General features: G+C 47.6%; 1 protein-coding gene across 1 annotated transcript in view; it reads right to left on the bottom strand.

The window, feature by feature from the left end:
• Positions 1 to 21,720, bottom strand: part of DTD1 (D-aminoacyl-tRNA deacylase 1) — a 136,252-nt gene that overhangs the window by 95,338 nt on the left and 19,194 nt on the right. The window contains exon 4 of the mRNA XM_047771614.1: positions 18,095 to 18,201. Coding sequence (XP_047627570.1) covers positions 18,095 to 18,201 — 107 coding nt within the window. The remainder of the gene's footprint in view (positions 1 to 18,094; positions 18,202 to 21,720) is intronic.

The raw sequence follows: 21,720 nt of genomic DNA on the forward strand, positions 1-21,720 counted from the left end.
ACCTCTTAGAGTATTGACAATAAAAACAAAAATACACAGATGGGACCTAATCAAACTTAAAAGTTTCTGTACAGCAAAGGAAACCCTAAACAAATGAAAGGACAACCCACAGAATGGGAGAAAAATCTTTGCAAGTAAATCGACTGACAAGGGATTCATCTCCAAAATTTATAAACAACTTCTGCAGCTCCATACCAAAAAAACAAACAACCCCATCCAAAAATGGGCAGAAGATCTAAACAGACATTTCTCCAAAGAAGACATACAGATAGCCAAAAAACACATGAAAAGATGTTCAATATCACTCATTATTAGAGAAATGCAAATCAAAACCACAATGAGGTACCACCTTACACCAGCCAGAACGGCCATCATCAAAAAGTCTACAAACACTAAGTGCTGGAGAGGGTGTGGAGAAAAAGGAACCCTAGTACACTGGTGATGGAATTGTAAATTGGTGCAACCACTGTGGAAAGTAGTATGGAGATTCCTCAGAAAACTAAACATAGAACTACCATTTGATCCAGCAATCCCACTCCTGGGCACCTATCCAAAGAAAACCACAACTGGCAAATACACATGTACTCCGATGTTCACTGCAGCACTATGTACAATAGCTAAGACAGGGAAACAACCTAAATGTCCATCGACAGAGGAGTGGATCAAGAAGATGTGGTACATATACACAATGGAATATTACTCAGCTATTAAAAGGAACGAAATACCAACACTTTTACCAACATGGATGGACCTAGAAATTATGCTAAGTGAGGTCAGCCATACAATGAGACACCATCATCAAATGCTTTCACTAACATGTGGAATCTGAAAAAAGGACAGACGGAACTTCTTTGCAGAACAGATGCTGACTCACAGACATTGAAAAACTTATGGTCTCCGGAGGAGACAGTTTAGGGGGTGGGGGGATGCGGTTGGGCTGCAGATGGAAATCCTGTGAAATTGGATTGTTATGATCATTATACAACTACAGATGTGATACATTCATTTGAGTAATAAAAAAAATTAGTAAAATAAGTAAATCATGAATGGTAATGTACAGCATGGTGACTGCAGTTAATAATACCGTGTTGTGTGTTGGAGAGTGGCTAAGAGAATGGACCTTAAGAGTCCCTGAATTCCCTAGTGGAGAGTGGGTTAAGGATCCAGTGGTGTCATTGCTGTGGCTCAGGTCACTGCTGTGGCGCTGGTTCAATCCCTGGCTCAGAAACTTCCGTGTGTCACTGGCACAGCCAAAAGGGAAAAAAAAAAAAAAAGTTCTTATCACAAGAAAGAAAATGTGTAACTATTTATGGTAACGGGTATTAACTAGGTTTACTGTGATCATTTCACAATATATACAAATATTAAATCATTAAGTTGTACATCTGAAATTAATATGTTATATGACAATTACATTTCTATTTTTCAAAAAAACCCCAATAAATCCCCTCTTAACCAGAATATACTACAGACAGCAGATACATGAAAGTGGGAGGCAGATAAATGAGTTACATACCAAGAGATAGTCTTTGCTTTCATTTTTTTCTTTTTAGGGCCATACTTGCAGCATATGGAAGTTCCTAGCTAGGGGTCGAATCAGAGCTGCAGCAGCTGGCCTACACCACAGCTACAGCAACACCAGATTCAAGCTGCATCCGAGGCCTACACCACAGCTCAGAGCAACACCAGATCCTTAACCCACTGAGCAAGGCCAGGGATCGAGCCTGTGTCCTTACGTACACCATATCGGGTTCTTAACCCACTGAGCCACAATAGGAACTCCAGTCTTTGCTTTTAAATAACTGAAATCAATGATGGAAGATAACATAAGAAAGAGAATGTATATGTATATATGACTGGATCACATTGCTGTACAGCAGAAATTGGCACAATATTTGAATAAACTACACTTTAATAAAAAAAAAAATTGAAAAAAAAATGGAGTCAGAGTTCCCATCGTGGCTCAGCGGTTAGCAAACCTGACTAGCATCCATGAGGACGAGGGTTTGAACCCTGGCCTCGCTCAGTAGGTTAAGGATCCCACATTGCCCTAAGCTGTGGTATAGGTTGCAGACGCAGCTCAGATCCCGCATGGTTGGGCTGCAACATAGGCTGGCAGCTTCAGCTCCGGTTGGACCCCTACCCTGGAAGCTCCATATGCTGTAGGTGAGGCCCTAAAAAGACCAAAAAAAAAAAAAAAAAAAAACCCGAAAACTGGAATCATACTGTATGTATTATTTGGAGATGTGCTTGTTTCATATAATAATATAGCTACGATATTTTTCACATAAGTATCTCCATTGAATACAATTGTTAAAAGTCACCAGCCAGTTGTCATAACACTGTTGATGAAACCCACCTCTTGCCCAGATCTGAAATGCTATCTTTATTACAAACCAAACTTCTCATAAACAACCAGGCTCTCTTTCAGCCTCTCATCTGGTCCAGTGACAGGTTTCTCTCTTGCTCTGCCAGCACCATCTGTTTTAATTACGGTAATGCTGTAATACGCTTTATATCTAGGAAGGCCAGTAGCTCTGTGAGATGTTTTTAAATTACATTTATCTCTTTAACTCCACTGGAATTTATTTTAAGGTATAATAAAAAGGATCTAAAATGATTAAGTTTTCCATAATTGCCAACCAGTTGCCCAACTACTGCTTATTGAGAAATTCTGCCATCTGCCATGAATGTGTAATGCCGACTTTTTAGAACACATTATTTTCTTACACAGTAAATATCAAATATTCAATGCTCAACTGCCTCCCCTTAACAGTCTTAGATCCTGCCCTTAGGAAACATACAGTCCAGCAGGGGAAAGAGACAATAAATGTTTAAAATAAATAACCAATAGATACAGTTATAATATTTCAGAAGGTGACATCTTACAAAAAAGGCAGGAAGTGGAGGCAGGCAGGAGGCACTAGAAGTTCTCTGCAGGGACAGGGGTTGGGGGTGGGGGTCAGGGACTGCAGTACGAAGCAGGTGATCAGGGTTGGGGGCCAGCAGTATGGGGGGAGGGCAAGCTCCACTATGAAGAAGGGTGGCCAGGACAGGGGGCCAGGGCATGCAGTGCTGGGGAGACTGGGCAGGAGGCTGCAGTATGACCAAGGGCAACAGGACCGACATCACAGGCACATGACCTGGGCAGGCGCACGGGGCCTGGTGCTCAGAAGGGCCTGCACCTAGTTCGTTGCTTTGCCGCCTCCATCTTGAAATTTTTTTTTTTTTTTGGTCTTTTTGCCATTTTCTTGGGCTGCTCCCGTGGCATAAGGAGGTTCCCAGGCTAGGGGTCTAAATGGAGCTGTAGCTGCCGGCCTGCACCAGAGCCACAGCAATGCAGGATCCGAGCTGCGTCTGCAACCTACACCACAGCTCACGGCAACGCCGGATCCTTAACCCACTGAGCAAGGGCAGGGATCGAACCCGCAACCTCAAGGTTCCTAGTCGGATTCGTTAACCACTGCGCCACGACGGGAACTCCGAAATTCTTAATAATTTCATCTTCCACTCTGTTTGGCAGGAAAGTCCAATGGGATAAGGGAGCATGCGTGTGAGCACGTAAGAGGACGTCTGCTGCCTTTCCTTGCCACCCCAGCCATATGCGGCATTTTGCGAGCACACAGGGTGGGGGAGCAAGTGTAAGCGTGCAAGGTCCAGGACTGAGTGAGCAAGTGGAATGCTGACAGCCCTGAGAGGCCACACCTTCCCCCCCGAACCAGAATGTGCCTTGAACACAGAGAATGGGTGACAGCACGTAAGAAACACGAACGGCCAAGGGACCCCACCAAAACCTCTGCTGTACTCCCCGATTACGCTAAACACAGTGACACTGAAAGAAAAGGAAAAACAAGTCACCTGGACCTCCTATCCTGACAATCCTTTCTTACTCATCTGTAAGCCAAAGGCAGAGACTGCTGGCAGGATCAGCAGGTCTCTGTAGCACCAGCACGGAGATTTGATGCCCAGCCCTGCACAAAGGGTTACAGGATCTGGCATTGCCACAGGCTGCAACTGCAGTTCAGATCTGATCCTTGCCCCGGAAACTCCACATGCCGCGTGGCAGCCAAAAAAGAGAATAAAAAAAATGGCGCTGGACAATATAAGCGATAAAGTCACGTCAATAATTTAAGTTTTCATCTTTGGTTACAATGATATTAAATAGCAAATAAAAGCACCGTGACAAGTCTAGAGACCACAGAAAAAAGGAAAAAGTTCTACACTGCTTTGAAGGCTCTCTTTCCTGCTTTTTGAAGAAGGAGTCTAGTATTTTGCCTACAAATGACCCAGCTAGCCCACAGTTGTCCTGAGTAACAGACTCCCACCAAGGCATGGGCCAGGGCAACAGCCATCCTCCTGGCCCCTCCCTCTACAGCCTGGACCCGTGCTTTCAATCTTGGCTGCAGACCAGAACCACCTCTGGCCCCACCTCCAGAGAATCTGGTGTCATTGGGCTGGTGCAGCCTAGGCAGTGGGAATTTTTACTACCCCTCAAGTCACTCTAGGGCACATCCGAGGCTGAGAACCAGAAGCTTAGGTTGAGGTTACCAGGTACCGGGCATACCTGACCACCAATGGCCAAGGACCCTGAAGCTGGCACTTCCAGCAAGGCCTGCCGTGGTATCAGACGAGAAAACTGCACCAGCTTCTTCTGGTTAGTGACCTGGTCCTTTATCATAAATATGAACCAACATCCAAAGGGTAACTGGGCACTTGAGGAAAACAGACAGGACCACAAGATGTGCAAACAGAACGGATCCTGTAGGACACACAATAGCTCTGGGGACAGAAGAGACCTTTTAGAAGCACTGCACGTGATGGGGACCGCCTCCGGGACAACGATTGCACCATCTCCTTGTTACCTCCACCAGAAATCCAAGCCATATCGTCAACTGCCCCCCCTCCTCATTATCAGCCAGCCCCACCTTCCCGTCTAGCTCACACCCTGCTCCTCCCTGGCCTGGCCCAGGGCAGCGCTCACCCCTCACCTTGCCCAGGACAATCAACCTGCCATCCTGTCACAAGAGGGTCACGGCTGGGGAGCAAATCCACCCTTCCCACCCCCACCTCTCTGCAGTAGCCACCCACTGCCAAAGGACCAAACCCCAAGGTCTTTACCAGGACACTGAACACGGGCGTCACCTGCTGGCCTCCCAGGCTCTCCAACCTCCCTGCCACGCATGGCCTTCCCGCCCCACAGACCCAAACTCTTGCTGCCCCACCAGTCAGGCTCCACCTCCCTCCCCTTGTTCATGTCCTGAGAGTCCTGCCCCAAGTGAGGCTCCTCCTAGCTGCTCAAGACTCAGCTCAGATGTCTGATACCCACTCACAGACTCGTTCTCACGACCATGCCCCCCAAGGCATTCACTGCTCCTCTTGCCCCCTCCGCACCAGGCAAACAACGCCCCTCAGAGCTGTCTGAATGTGATTTCCAACTCCTTACAGTACATGCGCCTCAAGAAAGAAACCACGTCTTACCTCTCTCTCTTGTACCCATGACTCAGGGTATCTGGCACATGAGATGCAATAACAAATAGCTGTGGAAAAGAAACAAGGGGAGGAGGTCCCCTGAGGCTCAGCAAGTTAAGGAACCAGCGTTGTCACTGCTGTGGTGCTGGTTCAATCCCTGGCCTGGGAACTTCTGCATGCCACAGGTACAGCCCCCCCCCCCCAAAAAAAAAGGAAATATGGGGAAATAATTGATAACTGGACCAATTCTGACATACACAGTTATAGTCAGTATAGAAATTAGCCTCCTACACAAAGCCAATGAAAACACCCACACATTTTGGAAGATCTATATTGGTAATGCAAATGCTAAGTTACTAGAACTTGGTATTTCTGAAATCCTTTGAGAGTTTCAGGTTGATTGATTAGAGCAGCAGAGAAAGAGGGGATTCCCTCCCCTGTCAGGGATTCATCTGCCCTGCTGAGCTGAGGTTAAAGGGAAGGGACCATCTCAGGAGAACAGGCTGACCTGGCTCACTGACCGCACCCTCCTCTGATTTCCATCAAGGCTCACAGCTCCTAAGAGCCTCCAGGGGTGGCCGCAGACCATTTGGGGTGTAGGCCTAAAACAGGGTCAACCGAGTGAGCCACTGAGGGTAGAAAAGGAAGGAGGTCCTACTCTCAGCACTAGAGAATCAGGGATTAACAGAGTTGGAAAGGCCCAAAGGACCACCTGGCCCACCCTCTAACCTGATACACAAAGACATGGAACCTGAGAGGTTCTGCAACATGACCAAGGTCACCTAGCAGCAATGAGGCCAGAATTCCCAGGACCCCAACTCCTGGCCCTGCTTAGGACTCTTCTCTTACTTTGAATGCCACAAGGCCCTCAGGAGTGAAAATGAAGGAAGGAAAAGCTATACTCTGCATTTTATGTATTTTCCCAGCCTCGAATAAAGAGGCAGATGTGTGGGGGTGGGGGGGGGGGGGTGATGGTGGACAGCACAGGAAGGCCTGGAAACCCTCCCACCCTCCACACAGGACGCTGCCTGCAGATGATAACACCTTCCTTCTTCCGTGGGCCACAGGGACACGGTCCCCAGCAAAGGTCTGGTGTGGCCGCCATGCACTCACCCTTGTGCAGAGAAGGCTCACTCTGCCCTAGTCTCTCTCAAACTTTGGGACAAACTTGAGTTGGGGCCTACTGCACTGGCACCTGATCACCTACAGATCCAGCAGCAGATTGAGGCTCCAGACGGCATTACTTCACATGTGGATGCTCTGCATCCCTAGAAAGGATGCGCGACAAAGCCTCGGGATTATTATCTAGATGGGAATCCCACTGTGACGACGGAAAACAGGTCCACCCCGCTGTGTGCCAAAATGCAGAGATTCCATTTTTATAACTGAAGCTACGGAGAACTTCAAAGAGTATGGGCAATGACCCCAGAGAGCCCGAAACTAGCTCCTGGTTGTGGTAACTGTTGTTGCCTTTGCCTCTCTGGCTGGAAGACTTTCTCTCCTTTTTCTCCCTACGATTAAGGCATCATGACTTAAAAAGTGAAAGACACATTACCACCAAAAACTATTTCAGCCAGGAGCAGAATTCCAAGGCAGTTAAATGTGAAGAAACCCCTGTGGTTCCCTTTAGTCCACTATTAATGGACAAGCCAGGAGGAACTCTCCTAAGGGTGTTATTTAGCATTAAAAACAAAACCCAGTGAGAATACATAGTACATAGTACATAGTGAGAATACATAGTACAACCACTATGGAAAACAGTATGGAGGATCCTCGGAAACTAAAATTAGAAGTTCCTGTCGTGGCTCAGTGGTTAATGAATCCAACTAGGAACCATGAGGTTGCGGGTTTGATCCCTGGCCTTGCTCAGTGGGTTAAGGATCTGGCGTTGCCGTGAGCTATGGTGTAGGTTGCAGATGCAGTTCGGATCCCATATTGCTGTGGCTGTGGTGTAGGCCAGCGGCTACAGCTCCAATTCAACCCCTAGCCTGGGAACCTCCATATGCCGCGGGAGTGGCCCAAGAAATGGCAAAAAGACAAGGGAAAAAAAAAAAAGTGCCATATGATCCAGCAATTCCACTCCTGGGCATATATCCAGACAAAACTATAATTCAAAAAGCTACATGCACCCCTATGTTCACTGCAGCACTATTCACAATAGCCAAGACAGAGAAATGGATAAAGAAGATGTGCTCCGTGTATATATAATGGAATATCACTCAGCCATAAAAAAGAATGAAATAATACCATTTGCAGTAACATGGATGCGTCTAGAGATTATCATACTAAGTGAAGTAAGTCATATAGAGAAAGACAAATACCATATGCTATCACTTATATGTGGAATCTAAAATACGACACAAATCAACACATCTATGAAATAAAAACAGACCTGCAGATGTAGAGGGCAGACTTGTGGTTACCAAAGGGAGGGGAGCGGGGAAGGGAAGGATTGGGAGTTTGGAATTAGCAGCTGCAAACTAGTACATGGGATGGACAAACAACAAGGTCCTACTGTATAACACATACATAATGGAAAAGAAAAAGAATACACACACACACACACATACGGATAACTGAGTCAGTTTGCTATACAGCAGAAATTAATACAACATTGTAAATCAACTAAACTTCAATAAAATTTCAAAACAAACAAACAAACAAAAAAACCCAGGGAGTTCTCACTGTGGCTCAGCAGGTTATGAACATGACTAGCATCCATGAGGATGCAGGTTCGATTCCTAACCTCACTCAGTGGGTTCAGGATCCAGTGTGAGCTGCCATGAGCTGTGGTGTAGGTCTGGCTTGGATCCCAAGCTGCTGTGGCTGTGGTGTAGGCATTACAGCTGCAGCACCAAGTAGACCCCTAGCCTGGGGTCCCTAAGCCACAGGTGTGGGCCTTAAAAAGCAAAAACAAAAACAAAAAAAACAAAAGAAACCGAGAAAATGCCCAGGAAAGAAGGTAAGAGATTTCACTTCTTGGTACTGAGACCAGACTCCTAAGGCTGTAGGAGCCGGAGTTTGAGTAGCTCGTGTTTTCCTACCCCTGGCCAATGCTGTACGTAGTCAAGGACACCATGGTCCAGGCTGACCCCGTGTCTCTCCTGGCAGGTGTGGGGATCACAAGAGGATCCCCCTCTCCATGTTTCTATTTCCTCTGGTGAAAAAGAAGACGGTCAACAAAACTCTGGAGGTTGCCCCCACCCACCATGCTTCTAAGCCCTGAGTTTACGGGGTGTTTTTGTTTGTTTTTCAGTGCCATACCCATGGCACATGGAGGTTCCCAGGCTAGGGGTCCAATCGGAGCTACAGCTGCCGGCCTAGGCCAGAGCTCATGGCAACACCGGATCCTTAACCAGCTGAACGAGGCCAGGGATCAAACCCAAAACCTCATGGTTCCTAGTCGGATTTGTTTCCGCTGTGTCACGACAGGAACTCCCTGACGGACTTCTTCATCTTTGGAGAATTCTGGTTCCTGGGGCTGGTGAACCCAGCTGGGCTCTGACCCGATTCCTTCCCTCTCCTTTCCTGGGTCAGCCTCACATCACGCACAAGCATGGAACTGATTTATCACCCATCTATACTGGGGACTGAGCAGGCTGGGGACGAATCTCTTGATGGCACTTTTCATGTCACCCGAAGCGACACCAGGGCCAAGGTAGGGATCCAAGAGGAGAAGTGAGTCTGCCCAGGTGCCAAGCAAGCCTCTCAGGGCCATTATCCTTCACCTTCACTGACTCCTCCTGTTGCAGAGACATGAAGGAAGCCAAAAAGAAAAGGTGGCTGTGCCAATGTGCTATGTCATTTACCCAGGTCACATCTGGGTGGGAGGGCTACATTTTCTGGGGGTTTTTTTTTGCTTTTTTTGGCTCCCCCCACAGTATGTGGAAGTTGCAGGACCAAGAATCAAACCCTCACCACAGCAAAAACCTGAGCCACAGCAGTGAAAACATCCAATGCCTAACCCACTGAGCCACTAGGCTCGTTTTCTGCTCTTCTTCTTTTTTTTTTTTTTTAGGGTCACACCTGTGGCGTATGTAAATTCCCAGGCTAGGGGTCAAATTGGAGCTGCAGATGCCAGCCTACCCCACAGCCTCAGCAACACCAGATCCAAGCTGCATCTGTGACCTACACAACAGCTCACGGCAACACCGGATCCTTAACCCACTGAGCGAGACCTTAAAAAAATTACTTTTGAGGCAATTTCATCATTAACAGTAATTCTCACTCAGTGACCCACTAACTTTGAGCAAGTCCCAGTAAAACTCCCCTTTAATGACTGGGACGACAACTTTACCAACTTAAAGATTCTAGAGCCAACATTTAATACTGGTGTTGTTATATTATTCTCCACAGTCCAGCAAGTTTGAACTAGTTCAAATTTTAAAGGCAATGATAAAGGTCTGTTGCTTTGAAAATCTACATTCACAAAGGAAATGTAATGAGGGAGTTCCCATCATGGCGCAGTGGTTAATGAATCCGACTAGGAACCATGAGGTTGCGGGTTCGGTCCCTGCCCTTGCTCAGTGGGTTAACGATCCAGCGTTGCCGTGAGCTGTGGTGTAGGTTGCAGACGTGGCTCGGATCCCGCGTTGCTGTGGCTCTGGCGTAGGCCAGCGGCTACAGCTCCGACTGGCCCCCTAGCCTGGGAACCTCCATATGCCGCGGGAGCGGCCCAAGAAATAGCAACAACAACAAAAAGACAAAAGACAAAAAAAAAAGAAATGTAATAAGGACAATTTCTACATCTCTGTTAGTAACAGCAGAAAATTGCCAAAACCCCTAAGTCCATCAAAAGGAAAGCAGCTCATCAAAGGCAGTACAGTCACATGACAGAGTCCTACCCCGCAGTGAAAATGAATGGACGAGCTCTGGATGCAACAACACAAGTGACCTGGTGGGTGGGGAAGCAGCCTGTCCCAGGACAGTAAACGCAGGTCAAGGGCATGCGCATACATGCACACACATACACCTACACACGTGCATCCTGAAGGTAATGCCACAGGAACCCAAGCTGAGGGGCATTTTTCAAAATAACTGGCCTATAGGCTTCCAAAGAGCCAAGATAACAGAAGTCAAAGAAAGACCAAGGAAGGGACTTAGAATGAAGGAACCTAAAGACGTATGAGAAGTGAATGCAACACATGATTCCGAACATATATGTGTATTAGCATATATATATATATATATAGTGTGTATATATACACACATACACACACACACAGTCTATATATATATACACATATATATACAACACACACACAGTCTATAAATATATACATATATACACACACACATACACACATATATAGATAAGCTATAGGGGTAACCACTAAAATATGAATGGGGTCTGAGGATTGGATGGTATTAAAATGCCAATGAGGAGTTCCTGCTGTGGCTCAGCAGGAATGAACCTAACTAGTATCCATGAGGATGCAGGTTCAATCCCTGGCCCCAATCAGTAGGTTAAAGATTTAGCGTTGCCATGAGCTGAGTGGTACAGGTCGAAGATGCAGCTCGGATCTGGCGTTGCTGTGGCTGTGGTGCAGGCTGGCAGCTACGGCTCCAATTCAACCCTGAGCCTCCTGGGAACTTCCATATGCCTCGGGTTCGGCCCTAAAAAGAAGAAGAAGAAAAAAAAAGTATGACAAACACACTTACACACACCTAGGAATGCCACGTGTTTTCTATGAGTGTCTGTAAATGTGGGTAAACGTTTTTATTAAGTCTAGAAGAAAACACATAGAGCTTATTTATGGTGTTACCTCTGGGAATAAGAGATTATAGAGAAAAGCAACTTTAATGTATCAAACTTCTGGTTAAACTTCGAATTTTTAAAAAGATATTGATTTTATGTATCATCTGTAACAAAAAATATCACAATGTTATTTTATGGGCTCATGAGAAAAATAAAAGACAGGAAAAGAACTGTTTCTATAAAAATATCAGTTCTACCCAGGAACACTATAAAAACTTACTAATAAAAAATAACATTTCTAACCTGGCACTGTCCAGTTAATACACTGCTGGCATGAAATTTTTAAAATGAAAATATGAGACTCTTCCCAAGACAAAATGATGGGGCAAAGGAACAACACGAAACAGGAAAAAAAACAAAAACAAAAAACACAGATCTGGTCTGCATTTCTGGAATGAAGTTTATAGAAATTGTACTTGTCCCATGAAGGTCCCATGATCCAACAATGACACCAACAGTTAACAGCAGCCTTTGTCCTCCAAGCAGTCAAAGGCGCTGTGGCTCTGAGACAGAAGGCGGGCCAGAGTCCTCCCTGGGCACTGTGACTCCACAGGGAAGGAGGAGAGGGAATGCAAGCAAGGCCACAAACTTAGACCTCCCTTTTACAGAGGGAATTCCCGTCGTGGAGCAGTGGAAATGAATCTGACTAGGAACCATGACGTTTCGGGCTCGATCCCTGGCCTCCTTCAGTGGGTTAAGGATACGGCGTTGCTGTGAGCTGTGGTGTAGGTCACAGACGCGGCTCGGATCTGGTATTGCTGTGGCTCTGGCGTAGGCTGGCAGCAACAGCTCCGATTAGACCCCCTAGCCTGGGAACCTTCATATGCCATAGGTATGGCCCTAAAAAAAAGGAAAAAGACAAAAAATAAATAAATGATACATACTTCCATATGTTTCCCACTAGGATGCCAGCTCCACAAGGACCTGCTCTGCTCAGGGCTATACCTTTCCTCTGCAGGGCCTGTAGCAGCAGGCCCCCTGGGAGTACCTGCTGAGTGAAGGGATGCTGGGCAGTGGGTAGAGGAGTGGACAAATGGATAGACACACAGGTGGAAGGACAGATGGAGAAATGAACAAAGGTGAGTGGGCCATTATGTAGAGCGTTAAGCACCATGAAATCAGTGCCACACCATGCAGCGAGGGTTCAGAGACAAGAAGACCGGGCCCGGATGGGCACTAAGATGAGGTCACCAATGAAGCACCATCTGAAACGGACCTTAAAGGATGGGGAAGGCGGCAAGAGGGAGACAGGGAGCTCATTTCAGGGGGAATGAACAGAAACGCTAAGGAGAAAAAAAATGATACTTACTCAAGAAACAGTAAGGAACCTGTAGGAAACTAGTCCTACGATGCAATGGGAAAAGCCTCTATCATAAACTTAACAAGTAATGTTCCATGAAAAATGATCCCTTAACCATGTCCCACGTGTTTTTAAACATAAACGATTAGTTGACTGCCCACGATATCGTTTGATATCCATGCATCTCATGAAACTTCAATTCCCCAAGCAAAGACTTAGGTGTGGTCATCTTGGGTTTTTATTCTAGTCCAGTCAATACAACCGATATGTCAACCAATGGGTAAGGCAGCCCATGTCTGGTACCCAAAAAACCAAGAGATCTAGAAACTGCTTTTCAACTGAAAACTGTAAGAGGCTATAGTGCCACAATCCCACCCACACACAGGGCTCACCTCTCGTAAGGAAGAAGTTATGCCACAAGCACACGCCTCCATCCCTCAGAGGAGGGCCCATCAACCATCACTACTGTGTCGAGCAGCTGCTGCTCTATGGGCTTTTCCCTATAATTGCGTGTGGAAGGCACCAGCCTCTGGGAGTGTTTCCACCATGGCTGGGGGTGGAGGGAGGGTGGCAAGGGACTGAGGGGCACTGATAAATGACAACAGCCTCCTATGTGACCTCAGTAATTGAGCTCGGCCATCGTGCTTCCTGGCAGCTGCAGTAACACAGGCTGTAAAGGAGTTTTAGACATTCAGCCCGGGATGACGGAGGGAGGGGGTCCAAAAGAGACCAACGCCTGGAGCAGATAAAAATGACAATTTTTACTGCCAACTGTCCAACTGCCTCCAGTTCAGTAGTTCTTAAACGTTAGTGTACGTGAAGGGCCCAGGGAGAGCTGGTTAAAAACACAAATCTGGAGTTCCTGTTGTGGCTCAGCAGGATACAAACCTGGATGCCGGTTTGATCTCTAGCCTCGCTCAGTGGGTTAAAGATAACAGTGTTGCGGAGTTCCCGTCACGGTGCAGTGGTTGACGAATCCGACTAGGAACCATGAGGTTGCGGGTTCGGTCCCTGCCCTTGCTCAGTGGGTTGACGATCCGGCGTTGCCGTGAGCTGTGGTGTAGGTTGCAGACGCGGCTCGGATCCTGTGTTGCTGTGGCTCTGGCGTAGGCTGGCGGCTACAGCTCCGATTCGACCCCTAGCCTGGGAACGTCCATATGCCGCAGGAGTGGCCCAAGAAATAGCAAAAAGACAAAATAAATAAGTAAATAAATTACTCTTAAAAAAAAAAATATGGTGTTGCTGTGCGCTGTGGTGCAGGTTGCAGACACAGCTTGGATCTGACATTGCTGTGGGCCAGCAGCTACTGCTCTGATTCAATCCCAGCCTGGGAACTCCCATATGCCCCAGGTGTGGCCCTAAAAAAGCAAAACAAACAAATAAACAAAACCCTTCTGCCTTCCACATCCAGACATGCCAGGAACTCTGGTTCAGAAAATCTGGCAGTTGTGGGGGGTGAGGTGGGAAGAGTGGGAAGTGTTTCCAAGACTCTGCATTTTAGCAGAAACCCTCAGTGGCTTAAAGCCAGAAGTCCCAAGTGACTCAGATAAAGAACAAGCAACTGTGCACGCAAGAGCCCCCAGGCCCCCAGCACCTTCACTTCACTGGAGGCCTGCGGAGAATCTGATAGAAGCCCTGCACCCTCTCAGCAAAGGCACTCATTCACAGACACCCCGAAAATCCACTGGGCAAGCCCACAGCAATTCTCGAACCCCTAAAAGCTCACTTGACCCAATTCACAACCCACTCTCCCATCTTTAGCATCTCTTCAAGACCAACCGGATTAAAAATAATAAACCTTTTATCAGTCAGACTGACAAATGTTTGCAAAACACTTCTGTGTTTAATCTATTGAGCAGTCCTTAAAAAAAAAAAAATCATTTTTTATTTCTATCACTTCCAGATCATTCTTCTCTTTCCATTAGTAATGCAAATGTTTGAACAAGGGTTTCTACAAAACATAACTGACTGGCTGAACGTTTTTTTTTTCCTACATTACCCGGAACTAGAAAGCTCCTAATAAATTAGCTAAAAAGCTAAGAATTCTGATTAAAATCTTGAATTTGGCTGATTAAATTATTGTTGTGCTCAATGTATAAATCCCTGGCAGGATGAATTTGACCTCCCTCCCTTGGGAATAACAAAAAGATACTAGTTAACCTCGGCTTGACCTTCCAAAGTCAGTAATGTAAGGAGTTTGTTTTTTTAACACATCCACAAATGATTAGAAGGTTAAAATAACTAAGAATCTGCCCAAAATACATACACAGGAACAAATGAAGCCTTTACACCTTAAATGCACTAACCCCTGAGGGTACTCACTCCCCCCAACAGTGCCCAGTACACTGTCACATACTAAAAAGACATTGAGGAGTTCCCGTCGTGGCACAGTGGTTAACGAATCCGACTGGGAACCATGAGGTTGAGGGTTTGATCCCTGGCCTTGCTCTGTGGGTTAAGGATCCGGCATTGCCGTGAGCTGTGGTGTAGGTTGCAGACGCGGCTCGGATCCCGCGTTGCTGTGGCTCTGGCGTAGGCCGGTGGCTACAGCTCCAATTGGACCCCTAGCCTGGGAACCTCCATATGTCACGGGAGCGGCCCAAGAAATAGCAAAACGACAAAAAATAAATAAATAAATAAAAAGACACTGATACATAAATACACATCAACAAGATCCTACTGTATAACACAGAGAACGATATTCAATATCCTGTAATAAAGGAAAAGAATATGAAAAACAAGATAGACGTATAAGTGAATCGCTCTGCTGTACAGCAGAAATGAATACGACGTTGTAAATCAACTCAACTTCAATAAAACACACACACATTGTTCATTTGTTCGGGTGGTTTAAGGAGCCTATACTTTAAAATAACACAAAAGCAAACAAATCAGCTATAAGCCCAAAGAGGAAGTCTGTTCTTATTAAGAATGGAAAAGCAGAGACAGGCCACAGGCAAAGCCAGTACCGCCCCCAATCCCCTCTGGGCCACCTCCTGGTGAGCCTGGGGACTGAGATCTGGGCAGTTTCTAGGGTCTGGGGCTTCTGGAGTCAGTTATCTGGAATAAATAATTGAAACTGACACAGAACACTCAATGCATTTGAAGAGAAAGCTCTTACAAGATTCAAAACTAACCAAAACAAAAGACTTTCATATCCTAATAAGTTAGCATGAATTGTTAGAGGTTTCAAAAAAGGTGGGGGGGGGGAGTTCCCGTGGTGGTGCAGAGGAAACAAATCCGACTAGGAACCATGAGGTTTCGGGTTTGATCCCTGGCCTCGCTCAGTGGGTTAAGGATCCGGCGTTGCCATGAGCTGTGGTGTAGGTCGCAGATGCAGCTCAGATCTGGTGTTGCTGTGGCTGTGGTGTAGGCCGGCAGCTGCAGCTCCGATTAGGCCCCTAGCCTGGGAACCTCCACATTTAAAAAAAAAAAAGGGAGTTCCCGTCGTGGCGCAGTGGTTAACGAAACCGACTAGGAACCATGAGGTTGCAGGTTCGGTCCCTGCCCTTGCTCAGTGGGTTAACGATCCGGCGTTGCTGTGAGCTGTGGTATAGGTTGCAGATGCGGCTCGGATCCCGAGTTGCTGTGGCTCTGGCGTAGGCCGGTGGCTACAGCTCCGATTGGACCCCTAGCCTGGGAACCTCCATATGCCGCAGGAGCGGCCCAAGAAATAGCAAAAAGACAAAAAGACAAAAAAAAAAAAAAAGGGGGGTTGAGTTCCCTTGTGGCATAGTGGGTTAAGGATCCAGCGTTGTCACTGCAGTGGCTCAGGTTACTGCTGTGGCACAGGTTCATCCCTGGCCTGGGAACTTCCACATGCTGTGGGTGCAGCAAAAAAAAAAAGAAAAAAGAATGATACCTTTTTTTTTTTAATGATAGAGAAGAAAAGAGGGGTACTTGCTACAAAAAGGCTGAAGATCCTAAAGATTTAATGTATTATTGTATCACTTCCAGAAAAATGTTTAAAATGAAAAAAAAAAACAGGTTAAAAATTTTCTCCAAATAAGAGTTAAAGCAGAATAATAAACCCAAACTGCAAAATAGTGACTAAATAAAAGCAGAAGGAGCAGTCAGAGGCAAGAGGGAACCCAAGAGAGAACAGGGTCCTACAAAACCAGGTTGAAGACAGGGGTTTCCAAGGACGAGCCTATCAAAGGCACAACCTCAGCGCAACTCCAGAAACCAAGGAGGAACACCCTACAAGAGAGCAGGCCGGTCCTCTTGGGAAGTGACAAGGTCACAGAGGACGAGGAAAGGCCGAGGGACCAGCCACAGGCTGGAGAAGGTAATTAAACACAACGTGGGATCCCAGATCAACCTGAAGCAGAGAAAGGACACGAGGGAGAATCTAGTGAAACTGAAATAAGGTTTGTGGCGTAGCCAGTGGTAGTGCATCAATATTGACATCAGCGTTCTGATGAGTGGACTGTGCTTATGTAAGAGGGTAAAATTTGGGGGGCCGAGGAGAGAATGCATGGGAACTCTGACTCCTTTCAACTTGTAAGTCTCAAATTACATCAAAATAAAAAGTTGAATGTTTCATGTGCGTTTTTCATTTGTGACTTTCTTTAATGTTATCAGTAATTCCAGGAACCTCAATTATCACCTTTGAAGCCCAGTGCTGCTGCATCAGATGTGTTCCTGCTTCTCCGTCAATTCAAAGAATCAGTAACAAAAAGGAAGGTTATGTTCCCCTTGGAAATGATGACTTTGAACGGGTCACAGAACTTGAAGTTTATATAATGCTCCCCCAACTCCCACGTCATTCACTTCAGAGCGTCCTAGTAGGGGTTGGGGGCAGAACAAGGCTGTCCCTTCAGCTCTCACTCTCTGCCCACCCCCTGCCTCTCAAAGGCCATGAAGTGGGGGTATTAATTAAAGCCTTCACAAGTGCTGAGCACCTCTGAGAAGCACACAGCTCACAAAGACTTGCGCAGATTTCCTTCCTCTATTTTAATTAAATTTTTTTTTTTTTGGAAAGCTTAGAGTTGGCAGCAAATCCAGGTCAGACACTGCTTTAGAAAGAACCTCGGGTAGCACATCTACCCACACATGGGATAAAACCTACTCAACGTAACCACCCCACACTCAGAACCAGGCCGGGGCGAGGGGGCTGTGCTGCTCCTCTGCTGCCACCCAGTGGCGTGTGGGAGCCAAGGCACCTCACCCTGGAACAGCCCAGAGGACTGGGCTGTCTGCAAAGACACTGTCTAGAACCTAGTTAGAAAGAAGCAAGATGTGCAGTCCCTGCCACAGCACAGAGGAAACACGGGACAACAGGCACCTTCCTGGGGGTGGGGGGCTGCATGCAGTCCCTGCCACAGCACAGGGCACACAGGACAAAGGGCATCTCCCTGGGGAGGGTAGGCAGTCCCTGTCACAGCACCAAGGACATTCAGGGAGAACAGGGGCCTTCTTGGGAAGGGACCTATTCAAGTAAACTCTAGGTCACTGCAATAAAGCGTTTTCTCCACCTCAGACTGAGAATTGCTCCAGGAACGAGACTGAAGCCACAAGAAGTTACTGGCTGCCAGGAGATAGCCCATCTCCGACTCCGGCCTTACCTGCTTAGGGTCAGAGGTGGCAGCACCAGGAGCTGGCGATTCCAGTTCTATGGTCACAGGCCCGTCGTTCTGAATGTGGACTTGCATGTAGGCACCAAACTTGCCATCTGCAAGGGCAAGTCAAACGGTTACAAGAGCTGGAGAGCCCAAGTTCAAGCCCACATCGTCGGTGTAAACAGTAACCTGGGGGGCAGGGCCAGCCTACCCCCAGAGGAAGGACAAGCTCCCTCGCACAGGTGACTTTGCAGACCCGGCAAGAGAGAAGAAGGATCAGAGAAGAGGGATGTCAACAGGACATAAAAAGACAAGAAGACAAAAGCTGGCACAACCACTTTGGGGGGCATTTTGGTGCTGTATTCAGTGAGGTTCAAGATGAACGAACCCTACAACCCTGGAACTCCACTGTGGGGGTATACTCTAGAAACTCTTACACAAAAAGAAATATTCAAGGGAGTTCCCACTGTGGCTCAGTGGAAACGAACCTGACTAGTCTCCGTGAGGATGCGGGTTTGATCCCTGGCCTCACTCGGTGAGGATGTGGCATTGCTGTGGCTGTGGCTGTGGCTGTGGTGTAGGCCGGCAGCTATAGGTCCGACTCAACCCCTAGCCTGAGAACTTCCATGTGACCCAAAAAACAAACGAACCAAAAAAGGAAACATTCAAGGGTGTTCACTCTGGTAATGTTTATAAAAGAAAAAGTGATCTGACATGATGGTCACTCAGTGAGGGACAAATGCATGAACTCCACCTGAACTCCTCCACGGGACACTGCTGGGTGGCCACAGCCGTCAACACAGTGCATCTCAAACACAAATTATGATCTTTAAAAAAGTAATCTGCTGTGAGGACATATCATCAGGGCGCCATTCATATATTTTCAAATACCCAAAACAAATGCTGTCACTTGTGGAGAAGTTACGTGAAGCAGAGGCAGGAAAGACGGATACCCAAGGCAGGCAGCAGCAGCAGCATCCACATGGACGAGAAGGCAGGAGTGGGGCTTTGAGAGACAGGATGCCTATGTGAGCACCTGGCTGATGAGCACACCCGTATCTGTTTTCTGTATGTTTCATAACTAAAATTTTTTTTTTGTCTTTTTGTCTTTTTCAGGGCCACACCTGTGGCATATGGAGGTTCCCAGGCCAGAGGTCCAATTGGAGCTGTGGCTGCTGGCCTACGCCTGAGCCACAGCAACGCAGGATCCACGCCAAGTCTGCGACCTACACCACAGCTCACGGTAACATCAGATCCTTGACCAAATGAGTGAGGCCAGGGATCAAACCCACGTCCCCATGGATGCTAGTCGGGTTCATTAACCACTGAGCCATGAGAGGAACTCCTCATAATTAAATTTTTAGAACAAATTAAATATGGAAGACAAAGAAAGCTTAGAAGGCCCCCCAAATAATCTCATACCCTGCCCTGGAGGTGGCCTGCAGGCCCCTGACTTGTACAAGGAGAGCCCAGCAGATACTGTGAGAGCAGGCGCGGCAGAGTCAGCAGCATGCGCTGGCGTAAACACTGCCAAAGGCACACACGGCACTTGCTCCATACAAGTGCACCAGCAGGGAGGGACTCAGCACTGTTCCTAATAAATTCACAAGCAATTCGGGCATCGGGGCCACAGAGTGAAGCCAGTAGGAGCCCGGGGGTCTGAGAACCATCCGGAACCCTTCTCCCTCCCACCTCAAAGGAGCAGAGTGAGGGTGAGATCTACTCCCCACTTAAAAGTCACTCACCGATTTCATGCATAGCCACTATGTGCCAGGGTCGTTGCTGGAGACCACAGACGCCACTCAGAGGTGCAGACAGCTGGGTGCTTGGGGACCCCAGGGTTTTGGGGGGCAGACCGGGTGGGGATGACAGTACCACACCACCACAAGGCCGCAGAAGGGCCAGAGTTCCCACCCAAGATGGGGAAGGGAATCAGAAAGGGCCCCTGGATGAGGCTTCCCGGGCAGCAAGACTTCACAGGTGCCAGAACTCACACCCGCAGCCAGCCCCGGGGCCTCAGCTTCTCAGTGCACCCCTGGTGTGGTGAAAAGTCAGGGGAGACCTAGCACGTGTGTGCGTGGGACAGCAGCCAACACATGTGCAAAGTCAGTCTCACCATCCTAGGAGACCCACCCAGCAAGGCTTCCCAAACTGCGGGCCGCCAGTGCTCCCGGAATAAAGATGCCACATTGCAGACTCAGGGGACCACGCCTGCCTGACGTCCCTGGGGGTCATGACATACAGTAGTGATAGGGGCTCTCAAGACCTTGAGCAGAGAAACCCGTTTCTTTCCTCACTCTGGCGGTCCCCCAACTTCCCGGAGTAGGGAGTCCTGCTCCACACACAATATCCTGTACAGGGCAGCTGGCCTCTGGGAGACAGGCTGAGGATGAGAAAAGCAGCTCAAGCGGGGTTGGAGCAGAAGCCTCTTTGCCCCTCATGGAGGGCAGCTCAGCCCTGGGGCCCCGACCCCAGATCCGCCACCTTGAGGGGACCTCGGCCAACTCAGGTCCTCCCCATCTGCTGGTGCTCGCTCCAATGACCCTTAACCTCACCAAGGGTCTTAGTGGACCCCAGAGCACAGGCAGCAGAATGGAAACTACACCAGAACCCAAGCTGCCCACCAGGTTAGAGGCAAGATCAGTCTAGTTTCCCCAGGCAGCTAGTGGTGCCCAGAGCATGGTGACTTCCTGCAACCTCCTATCAGATTAAAGTGACCGTTCAGATTATAGAGCTTTGTCGTTCCCATGTCAGAAGAGCTAAAAAAACATGAGCTGGGAAGGAAATCATGTGTTTAATTGCAGGCTAAAATTATGGCTACAATTAGGAGCAAATATCAGCCATTGCACTCCTCAGGGAGCTGCTAGAAGAAGGGGGAGGAAAGGAATTATTTCCGACCTTGAGTTTCTACCGCAAGAGACACGGCATACACTTCACTGTGTTTATCATTCCAAGTAGCAAGAAATTTATTTTCTTTTCCTGTTTTCTTAAGGACAGAACTATTATCTGAATTTCCATTTGTACAGACAATAAATCCAGAGACATGTTTTCAGAGGTCTTAAAATGGTAACATTTTTTCCAGCCCAGATCAAAGAGTAAAAGCCCACAAGAAAAATTATATTGGCCAGGGAAAATAAAACCATTTTTTAAAATAATCTTAAAAGTCAGAAACATATCTACTAAACTGTATCAGGGCTCCAGGGTGATATAATCCAGTTCTCCTTCAATATAAACCCCACATGTTTCTAGCAGGAGAACTGCACACGGGGGCCACCCCTGCAGGGTCCAAGGGCCTACCAGCCCCAAACAAGAGCGCCCCTCTACCTGCAACGCTAATGCCCACGTGCCCTTGAACCATGTCTGACTGCCCGTCACCACCCACTGAGAAGCCAGGCCCTGCCTCTAGTGCCCGGACTGTGCCAGAGCGATGGCAGGACAGTCACCACAAGGAGGATGCACATTGAGTCAGTCCAGGCAGGCCACTGGGCCCAGAGTCCACAGTCAGTGGGCAGCAAATCTGAGTCACTATTGCTCTGCTCACTCCTTCCACAGTCCATGGTGATATATGGGCAAAGTAGGAGGAGTTAGTATATGGACAAAAGGTGGGAAAGGGAGGTGGGCCACAGAAAACC

The sequence above is a fragment of the Phacochoerus africanus genome, chromosome 3 (genome assembly GCF_016906955.1).
Source record: "Phacochoerus africanus isolate WHEZ1 chromosome 3, ROS_Pafr_v1, whole genome shotgun sequence".
NCBI lineage: Eukaryota > Metazoa > Chordata > Mammalia > Artiodactyla > Suidae > Phacochoerus > Phacochoerus africanus.